We start from the raw sequence: 14,224 nt of genomic DNA on the forward strand, positions 1-14,224 counted from the left end.
TCACTGTGCTGTAAACCTGAAATGAATATACTATTGTAAAGCCACTATATTTCAATTAAAAAAACCAACTCTTGTTCTGCAGACATGTAGAAACTTTCCCTTACATCTTTAAGAAGTATCTTCCAGGTACAATTGGAATATTAGGAAAGGAGAACTGAAGTGTTACTAGAGGAGCCAGGGAAAGTTACTCGAGTTGGTGACACATGAGTTGAGATGTGAAAATAAGCAGGAGAGGGTAAGGTCGATGGAGAAAGTGAGAGTAGGAAAGACATGGCAGGTGGAGGGAAGGACATGTGCAAAATCGTGATGTCAGCTGAGAACCCAAACGGCCTTAGAGAGATTATATAACTCCCTTGCTTTAGTCTTGGGGAAAAGTGAGCGCTTACACTGTGCCAGGTGCTAGGAATACAGACATAATTAAGACACTATTTCTCTTGTCCTCAAGAAGTATACAGTATATTGTGAAAGTAATAATTTTATCTTTTCCCACCATTGCAACTGTTTTATTTCTATTTTTTATGATGTTCAAATGGTCCAGTATGCTTAGCTCTGCTTCCCGACTAAATGCCACATGCCTATATCTGGTTATCCGTGTTGCCAGTGGTGCTGGTATGAGAGACTACTTGCAGGTTCCTCCCAACTGCAGGATGAAGATAGATCACAGAACATGTACTACTGATGGCAGGATCTGTCCTCATATTCATAACTGAAGGACCATTTTCCAAAATATTCATTCATCACATTACATTTACATTTTATTGCCAAGACTTGAGGTCAGTATTCATGAATTCAATCCACTAACCCCCCTCCACTGGGCACCAGTTAGATGCGCAGCTTTGAGCCTAGGTGTTATAAGGCTGCAAACATCAACCACATGAAGGCGTTGTCCGTTCAGTAGCTAAAAATTTCATTGGGATAAATATGTGTATATTACTAAAATAAAATATATCAGGGCACACATTTCCTGTAGGGAAATGAACATTAACTTTGCAGTACTCGAAGTCAATCTGCAACTTTTTGGTTTCATGATCTTGGACAAATTATTTAACATCAAGTTTCAATTTCCCCCTCCATAAAATGGAAATGATGATACCTCCTACCTTAATAGTTGCATATGTCTGTGCATATGTGTTTGTGCTGAATAAATTAAATAATATATGAATCAATCTGGCCTATAGTATGACTTTAGCATATTTCTACCGAGCCACTCCCCTCCCCACCCCGGGCCAATCATCCCAACACCCTAAATATTTTAAGTTGTTTTGAAGTTCAGAGGAACATAAAATATTTGGTGGTGTTTTACTTCTTTCATGAATGATCCAACTTCAAATTTACATGGCAACCCATATATAGTTCTCTCAATACTCAAAATAATGCCTTTACTAAAACAATTTGGAGTGGTGACTTACTGTGGCCTTGGATCCTGCTACAGAGAGATTTGGCATATATTATCAAGAATACCGTTTTATTTAAAAAGCTCATAAAGCTTCATCCTCAGCTATTACTGATTTAGGAGTAGCAGATGTATGGAAACTTTCACACTCTACTGAACGGGATTATACATTCTTCTCTAACCCACATAACTCATATTTGCAGGCTGACTTCTAAGTTCCTCTCTTTCTGATTAATGATGTGAATAGCAGGGCTCTAGGCAGCGTTCTCTTATCTGAGCATGCCACAGACTCACTTTCAGTTGACCTTCAGAAAGTATTAGGCAGCATTTCTGCAAAACTTCCTTTAGTAATGAACACTGGAAAAGAAAGTTATGATTTGTGATTCTAAAACTACATAGAAATACAAAACACACACACAGTCACTGACATGAGGACTCTGTATGTATATATACAGGCTCTCTTATTTTTACTGATTGATATCAATTTTTTTTTCAGGAGCAAAGTATCATTAATTACAAAAATTAACTAGCAAAGTTCTCATTAAGGATAAATGTGAACTGGGAAGAACATATGGATAAATCATCCCCTGCCTCATTCAAATTGAAAAGAAACACTTTGACTCTGGAGGGAACAGTGAGAAATGTGTATATTATAAAGTTATAGGTTTTAATAACTTCACCTCATTCTATTAAGCCTCTAACCCCATTGGAATCATAAAAGGTTAATATTGAAATGAACCCTAAGAGCATAAATTAGGCATTGGCCATTACATCCCCCCAAATGAGCCTTAAGCTATGTAACACTTGATCAGCAGGAATTTCCTCTTTTATTAAAGAAATGAAGATACACTGCATTGAATGATATTACTGAGAATACCTAAAATTTCTCATTATCCTACAAGTGCTTAAAATTGCTATTACAGATCTCTGCAGGCCAAATCCCAGTTCCCAATGGACCCCTGCAGTTTATGGAGTACTAGCAGGGAATGTGTTTCAGTTGCCCACAAATACATACTTGTATAGTCATATTGGGTATTTTCAGGAGAAAATGAGATATTTTATTTTTATTCTATCTCTAAAGAAGGGTCAATCTGAAATGGCTGCAAATCAAAACTGGGGCCGGCGCGTTGGGGCTGTTGGTCGGGGGCGGCCGCGCGGCGCGAGCGGGCCACTCCGGGGCGGGCGCGCGCAGGGATGCTCCGGGGGGCAGGCGCGCGCAGGGATGCTCTGGGGGGCGGGCGCGCGCAGGGATGCTCCGGGGGGGGGGGGGGGCGCGCGCAGGGATGCTCCGGGGGGGGGGCGGGCGCGCGCAGGGATGCTCCGGGGGGCGGGCGCGCGCAGGGATACTCCGGGGGGCGGGCGCGCGCAGGGATGCCCCGGGGGGGCGGCGGCGGCGGCCGTGTGGGCTGAGGCTGCAAGGACGGCGCGGGCCCTCAGGCCTTTCCTGAGCCGGCCGCTCGGGCTGCACCGCCGCCGAGGCCCCTTCAGCCTCGGGGCCGGGCCCGCCGCCGCTTCTGAACGCGGGGCCCGGGGAGCCCCTGCCTGGGCCCGGAGCCTCCCCTCGGGGGTCGGGCCCGGGCGGGGAGCCCCGAGCCGCTGCCCTCCGAGCCCCATTTCCTGCTTTTTCAGTTTCCCTGGGGAGGTGATGAATTGTTCCGGGGGTCCCCGATGAGGCGGGCCGGGGGACCGCGCTCTTAATGGAGGGTCCCCGCGGGGCCCGGGTGGGGAAGCGGTTGTCTTTGCATGGGCGGGGCACTTCCCGAGCCTGCCGGGACCATGAGCTGACCTGTGCGAGCGGGACGTGTCCGAAGCCCGAGAGCCAGCTCACCTGAGCCGCCCCCTCCCCCGGCCAGCATGGCATCTGAAGAAGCCTCTCTCGGGGCATTGGAAAGTCTGATGACAGAGTTTTTCCACGACTGTACAACCAATGAAAGAAAACGTGAGCTAGAGGAACTTGTTGATAACTTTGCTCAGCAAATAGGAACCTGGAGATTCTGCCTGTATTTTCTCTCCAGCACTAGGAATGACTATGTAATGATGTACAGTTTAACGGTTTTTGAGAATCTGATGAATAAAATGTGGCTTGGGGTCCCATCTCAGGATAAGATGGAAATCCGTAGCTGCCTGTCCAAACTCCTGTTGGCTCACCGCAAAACCTTACCTTACTTCATCTGGAACAAGCTCTGCAAAGTGATTGTTGACATTGGCCGTCAAGATTGGCCCATGTTCTACCATGACTTTTTTACTAACACTTTACAGTTGATCCAGTCCCCTGTGACAACTCCCCTCGGGCTGATCATGTTGAAGACAACTTCAGAAGAGCTGGCTTGTCCCGGTGAGGACCTCAGCGTGGCTCGGAAGGAGGAGTTGCGAAAGCTGCTGCTGGACCAGGTGCAGGACAGTGCTTGGGCTACTGACAGGTATCTTGGAGACTGTCTGGGACAAACACAGCGTGACTGCCACCACCCCACCACCTTCCCCGACCTCAGGAGAAAGTGGTGACTTACCGAGTAACCTGTTGCAGAGTCCTGGTTCAGCCAAACTGTTGAATCAGCCACTCCCCACCCTTGATGCGGAGAGTGAGTATATCTGTTCCCTGGCCTTGGGGTGCCTGGCCCATCTCTTCAGATGGATTCCTCTGTCTGCCAGCATCATCCCGTCCCTCCTTACCACCATCTTCCACTTTGCCTGCTTTGGCTGTGACATCCAGGCCAGAAAGATGGCATCGGTTAATGGCAGCAGCCAGAACTGTGTGTTGGGTCAGGAGCGCGGCCGGCTTGGGGTCCTGGCCATGTCCTGCATCAATGAACTCATGTCCAAGAACTGTGTGCCTATGGAATTCGAGGAGTACTTACTGCGTATGTTCCAGCAGACTTTCCACCTCCTGCAGAAAATCACCAAGGATAACAATGCCCACAGGTGAAGAGAAGGCTAGAAGAACTGAATGAGAGCTACATCGAGAAGTTTACTGACCTTCTGCGGCTCTTTGTGAGTGTTCACCTAAGAAGAATCGAGTCCTACTCCCAGTTCCCGTGGTGGAGTTTTTGACAGTTTTGTTCAAGTACACATTTCATCAGCCTACTCATGAAGGTTACTTCTCTTGTTTGGATATCTGGACGCTCTTTTTGGACTATCTGACAAGGAAAACGAAAAGCCGTCTGGGAGACAAGGAAGCAGTTCTCAACAGATACGAAGACGCCCTAGTCCTCTTGCTCATGGAGGTGTTGAATCGAATCCACTTCAGATACAACCAGGCCCAGCTGGAGGAGTTGGATGACAAAACGCTGCATGACGATCAGCAGACAGAGTGGCAGTGGTACTTACGCCAGAGCTTGGAGGCAGTGGCCAAAGTGATGGAGCTCCTTCCCACACACGCCTTCTCAACACTGTTCCCAGTTCTTCAGGACAATTTAGAAGTTTATCTGGGGTTACAGCAGTTGATAGTTACTTCAGGGTCAGGACACAGGTTGAACATCACAGCAGAGAACGACTGCCAGCGGCTGCGCTGTTCCCTGCGAGACCTGAGCTCCCTCCTGCAGGCTGTGGGCCACCTAGCCGAGTACTTCATCGGGGACGTGTTCGCAGTGCGCTTCAGCGACGCCCTCACAGTGGTGGAGAGGTTGGTCAAAGTCACTTTGTATGGATCTCAGATAAAATTGCACAACATTGAGACTGCCGTGCCATCAGTATTGAAGCCTGATCTCATTGACGTGCACGCTTAGCCCCTGGCTGCTCTGCAGGCTTACTCTCACTGGCTAGCACAGTACTGCAGCGAGGCTCATCGGCAGGATACGCAGCCGTTCGTTACGCTCATCTCCACCACCATGGATACAGTCACAGCTCTGGTCAGCACCAAGGTCCGAGACAAACTGCTGCTATCTGCGCGCCACTCACTGGTCTCACTGGCCGCCACTGTGCGACCTTTCTGCTCAGCATCCCCGCAGTACAGAAAGTATTCAACAGAATCACGGATCCCTCTACCCAGCAGCTTGTTGACAAGGCTCAGGTGTTGGTGTGCCGAGCCCTCTCTAACATCCTGTTGCTTCCATGGCCAAACATCCCAGAGAATGAGCAGCAGTGGCCTGTGCGCTCCATCAACCATGCCAACCTCATCTCTGCGCTCTCTCGGGATCATTGCAACCTGAAGCCCAATGCTGTCGCCCCGCAGAGGAAGATGCCCCTGGATGACACCAAAGTGGTTATCCACCAGACACTTAGTGTCTTAGAAGATAGCGTGGAGAATATCTCTGGGGAATCCGCCAAGTCCCAACAGATCTGCTACCGGTCCCTGCAGGAATCCGTTCAAGTCTCCCCGGCCCTCTTTCCAGCTTTTATCCATCAGTCAGATGTGTCTGATGAGATGCTGAGCTTCTTCCCCACTCTGTTTCGAGGCCTTAGAGTACAGATGGGCATGCCTTTCACTGAGCAGGTCACACAGACTTTCCTCAATATGTTTACCAGAGAAGAGTTGGCCGAGAGCATACTCCACGAAGGCAGTACTGGCTGCCGGGTGGTTGAGAAGTTCCTGAAGATCCTGCAGGTGGTGGTCCAGGAACCTGGCCAGGTGTTCAAGCCCTTCCTCCCCCGCATCATCTCCCTGTGCATAGAGCAGGTGTATCCCGTCATCGCCGAGCGCCGCTCCCCTGATGTGAAGGCTGAGCTGTCTGAGCTCCTCTTCCGGACGCTCCATCACAACTGGAGGTGCTTCTTCAAGTCCACCGTCCTGGCCAGTGTCCAGAGGGGGATTGCCGAGGAGCAGGTGGAGAATGAGCCTCAGTTCAGTGCCATCATGCAGGCTTTTGGACAGTCCTTTCTCCAGCCTGACATCTACCTATTTAAATAAAATCTCTTTTACTTGGAGACTCTCAACACCAAGCGGAAGCTGTACCTCAGAAGATCTTCCGGACCACCATGCTCTTTCAGTTTGTGAACGTGCTGCTCCAGGTCCTGGTTCACAGGTCCCACGACCTCCTGCAGGAGGAGATTGGCATCGCCATTTACAACATGGCCTCTGTGGACTTCGATGGCTTCCTTCGCGGCCTTCCTCCCAGAGTTCCTGACCAGCTGTGACGGTGTGGATGCCAACCAGAAAAATGTGCTGGGGCGGAATTTCAAGGTGGATGGGGACCTGCCCTCATTCACCCAGAATGTGCGCAGCCTGGTCAACGACCTGCGTTACTACAGACTCTGCAACGACAGCCTGCCCCCCGGCCCCTGTGAAGCTCTAGGTGCAGCTTGCTCACCGCCCAAGGGACACCGACTCCTGCCGCTGCCACCTGCACCACCTCCACCTGCTGCCACGGGTGTCTCCCGGACGGGCCTCGGCCTCTCCTCGGTTTCTCACGCCCGGAGCGGCGTCGCCTGCCCTCGTCCCCCTCCACACTCCTCTCCTGCCGCCCAGCCAGCAGAACTGGCTCCGGGGTGTCCCAGGGGTTTGGAGCAGACAGGGGTCATGCGGCCAGGTACCGGGGAGGCAACGGAAAATCCTTGTGGGGTGGTCCGCGCAGATCATGCGTGTATCAGTCACGAGGCAGAAACGCCAAGGACAGCTGTGACAGTGCCACCTTCTCACCATTCCACCTCCCCACCCCTCCCGGCCCAGCCGGCTAAGGAGAGGCATGATGCTGGAACTACTTTGGCACTTCTGTCAAGCCTCTCCCTCCCTCCCCCTCAATTGCCTTGAAGTCTCTGCTTTTTGTCAGAGATTTGCAGACTCATGGGGTTTTTTGTTGTCCTTGTTTTCTCATCATTCCATTGTGATACTAAGAAACTAAGAAGCTTAATGAAAAAATAATATGCTTATGTTGTTGTTGTATTTAAAAAAATCAAAACTGGGGCATGACCAAAACTATTCCTCATTTTTGAACTTTTTATGGTACTAAAAATGCACCATGTCATCTATCACTTCTTGCTCCTTAGGTGGCTTCATTTTTCAACATTAGTTATTACTACTTCATGTTTGCTGTTCATCAACTTTAAAAGTGACACTTGTGCAATAAAAGTAGACATCCTTGGCAAGGAGATGGCACTTCTGGATTGCCATCTATTTCATCAACTTCTAAGAAGAACTCCTCACATGATAAATAATGAAAGTATGAGCTAATCACAATGAAAACAATTTTACAAGAATCTTTTTTGGCATGTTCTGTTTTTTACAATAGTTATGGCATTTCATTGTGATGTCAATTTGCATTTCTCAGAGAAATGCAAAAACAAATAAACAACACTTAATACAATAAATATTCTAAAGAAAAAATAAATGCACAGTTCTCAAAGATACTTTTTTCTTCAGTATCTGAGCTAAAATGAAAAGTCCTCAAAGTCTGAAATATATAAAAACATTAACTGTTTTAGTTTGTGGCACAAATGTTTAATTATATATATATATATATATATATATATGTATATTATATATATATACATATGTAATATATTTCTAGAATAGTGACATTTATTCAATCTAAAACTTATTTTTCTTTCAAAGCTTCTTTTAATATTTCATTAATTATCTTGAAATGATCCTAATTTAATCATTATATCCAAATCTAGAAACCCTGATCAATGGTCTTCATGATTCAGATTTCCCACCAAAACTCTGGGAAAAAAAATAAACAAGAATTTAATTACTGACGTGATGTACTTTGTCAAAACAAAACATTAAATTTAAAGTACAATATTGGGAAAGTGCTTTGTAGTCTAGTTTCTAGTACAATTTCATCATTTGACCCTGATCCTCTTAACCCAGGGAGATAGATAGGCAGAGCCTCTTTATTTACTTATTTATTTCCTACAAAGTGAGGATACTCACTCCTATTACATAGTACTGTTATAAGGATAAATGATATAATGTATGTAAGCCATCTATTAAAGACACTGGCTGACAGTAGATTCTCAACAAATATCTTTTTTAAATGAATTGGATTTTTCCATTTCATCATGTGAGAAAATTGCAATTCAGTTTGTTTTAGTGACTTGCTCAAGGTCGTATAGATATTAATGATAGTCTGTCTATATTAATGATGTTACTAGAACTCAAGTCTTACTGATTCAGTTGAATTATTTCTAAAGACAAAGATTTAAACGTCCAGTATTAGTTCAGTTCTTCTGATACTGTTTTAATCAGTGTGACCTGGACTTACTAGTTTCATTTTAGGAAATGTTTTTGGCAATGTATTCCAGAGAACAAATAGATTAGAGCATGTTTCAAGATTGCTATAGTTTAATCATGCAATACCTTCAAATCACAAATTTGACCTATATCACCTAGCATTGTAGCATGGAAATAGTAGAAAGAGCAGATTATTAGTAACTACAATTTACTCATCACTTTTTTTGTACTAGGTACATAAGTGTTTTACATGGATCATCTCATTTAATCCTTGCAATATCTTAACAAGTCTACTCTCATTATGGTCATTTTATGAACAGGAACAATAAAGCACAGAGAGAGGTTAAGTAACTTTGCCCAAGGTAACAGAACTAGGAAGTAGGAGAAGAAATGGTTTCAACCCAAGCAAAGCAACTCTAGTCAAGTCTATACTCTTAATCCTCATGCTCAACAGCTTCCGTGGATGATATGTAATTAAGAGTGGCTCAGTTGAAATGCAGAGCAATCCAGGGTATTAACCAAGAGCGTAACAATTTGACCATTAGAGAGACTTAGAAAAGAGGAAAATGGGGGTTTGGAAGAGCAAAGGGAATGTGAATGGATGGTAGAGCAGGGGTAGGAGGATTTGCAAAGCAGCTTTAAGTGAGAGTAAAAAAGCTGAGGGAAATGGAATCCTAAGCCTGAAGACTGCACTCTTGCATCTGTAAGGGGCTAAGGTGTTGAAAGGCTAATAGGACCAGGAAAGAACATTCTGTAATGTTCTGGTGTGCTCTAGTATGGATAAAGTCATCGTGTGCCAGGTTAAGGAAGGTGTGCAGCCATAATCCAGTGGACCATGGAGAGGAACTGAGACTGTGCATCAGTGTGCAGATATGGTACAGGGAGAATTCTGTTAGTGCGTGAACAAGGAGCAGGCTGTTTCAAGCTCATGTGTCTAAATTAATTGCATTTCTGAAGCCAGATTAGTAGGACTCTCAAGGCCTGACATAACAAGGTAGAGTTTATACAAGTGAGAGTTGGAAGGATTGGGAAAGTTTTCAAAACATGGTGGTAAGGAAACCAGGTATGTGTGGCTAATACCTCAAATACACGCATATCCACACATACACACACACATATACACAGTAGTCCACAATTCTCACTCCACGTTTTCCTTAGCAGTGTTCTTTAAAAATATTATTATATCTTATTCAAAGTAGAAATTATTATTGAATATTATATGTGATTTCTTCCTCTGTAAAATTTAGTTGTTTTTGACAGCACTGGTAGATAACTAATACTATACAGTTTGAGGAGAACAATGTTTTGCTCTAAATATATGGATGATATCTTAGTCGCCTCAGACTAACAAAATACCATTGAGTGGCTTAAACAACAGACATTTATTTCTCACACATCTGGAGTCAGGGAAGTCCAAGATCAGGGTGCCAGTTTTATTTTGAGGTTTCTTCTCTTGGCAGCTGCCATTTCTCTGTGTGCTCATATGACCTGTTTTGTTTGCCTGGAGAGAGAGAGAGAGAGAGACAGAGAGAGAGAATGAGTGAGCAAGCTCTCTCCTGTCTCTTCTTATAAGGGCACTAATCCCATCATGAGGGCCTCACCTTTATGAGATATGGATTTTGGAGGAACACAAACATTCAGTCCATAACATACGGAAATTATATATAGTAAACTTTTACACTAACTGCTGGTTAATAAGTTTCAAACATTTTCAAGTAATTATGGAGTAAGAAATTACTTGTTATGTTCTACTCTAACTTTATAAAGATGAACAGAAATATCTTTTTTAGATCTCAATTATTTGCCTAAAAAATGGCAACTTTTTAAACTTTATTCATAAATTTTGGTCAGTCAGATTCTGATCAATAAAAACCAAATGTCATACTAGCAAGATCTTTGAACTGGCAATCAGTAACATAGAGTGAGGAGTGTTAAATTTGGCAATAATATGCTGTGTATCCATGACCTGCTCTTTCTTAGTCTCATTTTCCTCTCTGGAAAAGAAATGTAGTAGAACCGAATGATGTTTACTTTAATGTGTCGTTTCAGTGACCAAATTACCCTTTTTCTCCAGGACTGTCTTGGTTTTGGTCCTAAAAGTCCAGTCTACCAGGAAACCTCTATCCTGCGATGTAAAAAGTTTTGAATTTCCATTATTGGTGAAGACATATGGGGAAAAGCACAAAGCTGATATTGCAGCCAAAAAATCAGGTGCTGAAAGACACACTGTTCTCAGTGTGAAGTGGATAAGGCATAGACTAGCTGAATTCCATGGTTGCTGTTGCTCCTTTTTCTTCCCTGACTGCTGATGTTGAAACTATGATCTGTAGTCCACAGTAGTGGATTATCCATTGTTGCTTCACTCTGAATGATGTGATTTAAATATGCAACTCAAATGTTCTGTAGTTGTGAGTGTTAACAGTCCACTTTTGACTCTGACTGTAGATTAGCTGTTGTTTGTATCAAGATAGTGTTAATTTAACTTTTAATTGTGAATAGTATTACTATGTTTTCTCAGAGTTCAGATAATGACAAAGAGATGATTACAGTGCTAACACAGGCATAACCTGGACATCACTAAAAAAGAAGGCTAAATGACTGTGTGATTTAATGACTGACAGAAGGACACAAACAATAATATTAGGGAGGTAAATAACCAAAACAGAACATGCTGTGCAATATGCAGAGAATAATTGGGGATTGGGCATGGTGGAGAAGGGGAAGTAAAAGCATATATGAAGACTGAACCTCATAAATCTTACAAGCAAACACTTGTCAGTCAACAAAAATTTTTCATCATCCAAAAAAACACCAACACACAGTCAAAAATTCAGGCCACTGAATTAGCCTGGGCACACCACATGAAGGAACACCCATTATCTTATTGTCCTTTTTTGTTGTTGTTGTTTTGTTTTTTATACAGCAGATATATATTTTATTGTTCAAACCAGGAAATCTTATGGGTGAAGATTTTTATTAAGGTATTTATTCACTGACTGAATGATTTGATCTTATTTTATTGGTGGTCAACTACCATTCAAAATTTATTTTTGAAAATAAAATTATTTCTTAATTATTTCTTTAATGACTTAAAATAACATATATCTATGTTAATTACATATACATTGCTACAAAAGTATATCAATTAAAGCAAAAATGTCATTTATATTAAAAGTGAAATAAGCAGATTCTCTTTTCTTGTTACATATTCACACATTTCAATTCCCTAGCTGCCTAGTATGCCTTGCAACTGATATTTTTCTGCAAAATGCTTTTTAAAATATAATTCTTCTCTCTTTCTCTTTTTACACAATCACCCATAATCTCCCCCCAAATTGTTTTTTACTTAATAAAATTGAAAATGCTGATATATTTAATTGCCACTTTTCTTTATACCATAACATTTTTAATTGAGATAATTCCCTCTTTCTCTCTCTCTCTCTGTGTCTCTCAGTACCTGGTAAAAATTAACCAAACATTTAAAAAATGATGAATAGTTTCAATTCCATTTTTTTTTGCGATGACAGGTGAAGGTATTTCAGCCCCAACAGATTTATAAGTATGTCTTACTGCCTTCATTCAGAAAACTAATATTATTAATGAATATCTTGCAAGACAAATTGGTTAAATTAAGTTGACTCCATATATGACTCATTTAAATATTTCTATGTATGCTTTTTTTTTCCCCTTAATTTCTTCATTTTGGTACATCTGAATCTGCTTTTGTCTACACCCAAATTCCTGGTGCTCAAGGACGCTAGAGATGATAGAATTAAAATAACAACGTTTGAGTATTCTTAACCATGACATTATGCACATATAATAACAAGAGCAGGGTAAAATACACACAATCTTGTGAAATCTACTCTTTGATTTAGAGACAAAACAGATGAAATTAATATTGTACTGGTAAGCTGTTTTAAACTGTTTATGTGGAACTAAATTATCCCTCTCACTGTTTTTGCTTTGAATTTCACATAACTTTTTATTTTTTATTTATTTTTTATTTTTTTAACATCTTTATTGGAGTATAATTGCTTTACAATGTTGTGTTAGTTTCTGCTGCATAACAAACTGAATCAGCTATTCGTATACATATATCACCATATCCCCTCCCTCTTGCGTCTCCCTCCCACCCTCCCTATCCCACCCCTCTAGGTGGTCAGAAAGCACCAAGCTGATCTCCCTGTGCAATGCAGCTGCTTCCACTAGCTATCTATTTTATATTTGGTAGTGTATATATGTCAGTGCCACTCTCTCACTTCGTCCCAGCTTACCCTTCCCCCTCCCCTTGTCCTCAAGTCCATTCTCTACGTCTGTGTCTCTAACAGAAACTAATACAACATTGTAAAGCAATTATACTCCAATAAAGATTAAAAAAAAAAAAAGACTGAATGGCTATACTTTGCAAATATATGTGATGTTCTCTGAGTATTCTTTTTTGACTGTATTCCCTTCCTTACCTCTGATATATCCACTATTCTGCATATTATGGTAATCATCCTCGTGTTTTCCTTTATAATTATCATATATATATATGTATATATAGTCTTTAAACAACTTGGTATTTGATTTTTATTGTATTTGATTTTATATAATTGGAATCACACGTTTTTCTGCAGCTTGTGCTCAACGTTATGCTTTTAAGAATGCACAGTATTGATGGAAGTAGCTGTATTTCATGTATTTTCCTTGATGTATAGTATCTCATTGTAAGCCTACAACATGGTTATTTTGTCCATGAATCTTTTGATTGTTTCCAGTTTTTTTTCTTTTTTGGCCTCGCAGCATGGCATGCAGGATCTTAGTTCCCCGACCAGGGATCGAACCCGTGCCCTCTGCAATGAAAACGTGGAGTCCTAACCACTGGACTGCCAGGGAATTCCCTCCAGTTTTTTGTTGGTACAAACAATGCTGCTGTGAGTATTTTTGTACATGTCTCATGGTTAGAATTGCCAGATAAAATGCAAAGTGCCCAGTTAAATTTGAATTTCAGGTAAACAACAGAATTTTTTTTTGGTATAAGTATGTCCCTAATAATACATGGAAGATATACATAGATGTAGATACATACTATCTTTTGTTATTTATCTGGAATTCAAGTTTAATTGGATGTCCTGTATTATTTGTTTCCTAATTCTGGCAATTCTATTTATGGTCCAAATTTTCAAGAAGTTATCTAGGATATATATATCCTAGATATATATATCCAAAGGGTGTAATTGTTCTGTCATGGGAAATAAGCATGTTCAACTTATTTCCAAATTGGTTGTATTTACATATCTGCTTGCAGTTGTATGAGAACTCTCATCATCCAGTACCTTCACTAATACATAGTGTTGTCTGACTTTTTAACTTTACCAGTTTGGTAAGGGTGAAATTATATATCCTGCGGTTTTAATTTGAATTTCTTTCATTACTAATGAATTTGAGTATCTTTTCACGTCAGTGTGGACCATTTGTATTTTTTCTTCTTTGAAGTGCCCATTCATGTGTTGTGCCTCTTTTTTCCTATTGAGCTGCTTGTCATTTTGATGATTTGGAGGATTTCTTCATATATTCTGGATACCAAACTATTGTTGCTTTAATATGTTGCATAAATAGGCTTCCAGTTTGTGGCTCATCTTTTCAAATTGAAGTTAGTCCTTGTTGATCATATATGTGTAAGTTGGCTTCCAGAATCTCTACTTAGTTCCATTGTTGTCATTGTCTATCCCTGAGTC

At 42.0% G+C, this 14,224-nt stretch overlaps 1 protein-coding gene across 1 annotated transcript; it reads left to right on the top strand.

The window, feature by feature from the left end:
• The first annotated feature begins 3,167 nt into the window (after positions 1-3,167).
• LOC118889271 (exportin-6-like) lies at positions 3,168-7,181 on the top strand. Its single transcript, XM_036841116.1, is given in 7 exon segments — positions 3,168-3,790; positions 3,792-4,308; positions 4,311-4,424; positions 4,427-5,314; positions 5,317-6,279; positions 6,282-6,424; positions 6,426-7,181. Coding segments are annotated over 7 exon segments (3,819 nt in total). The 5' UTR covers positions 3,168-3,247; the 3' UTR covers positions 7,077-7,181.
• The last annotated feature ends 7,043 nt before the right edge of the window (positions 7,182-14,224 follow it).

The sequence above is a fragment of the Balaenoptera musculus genome, chromosome X, assembly GCF_009873245.2.
Source record: "Balaenoptera musculus isolate JJ_BM4_2016_0621 chromosome X, mBalMus1.pri.v3, whole genome shotgun sequence".
Lineage (NCBI taxonomy): Eukaryota > Metazoa > Chordata > Mammalia > Artiodactyla > Balaenopteridae > Balaenoptera > Balaenoptera musculus.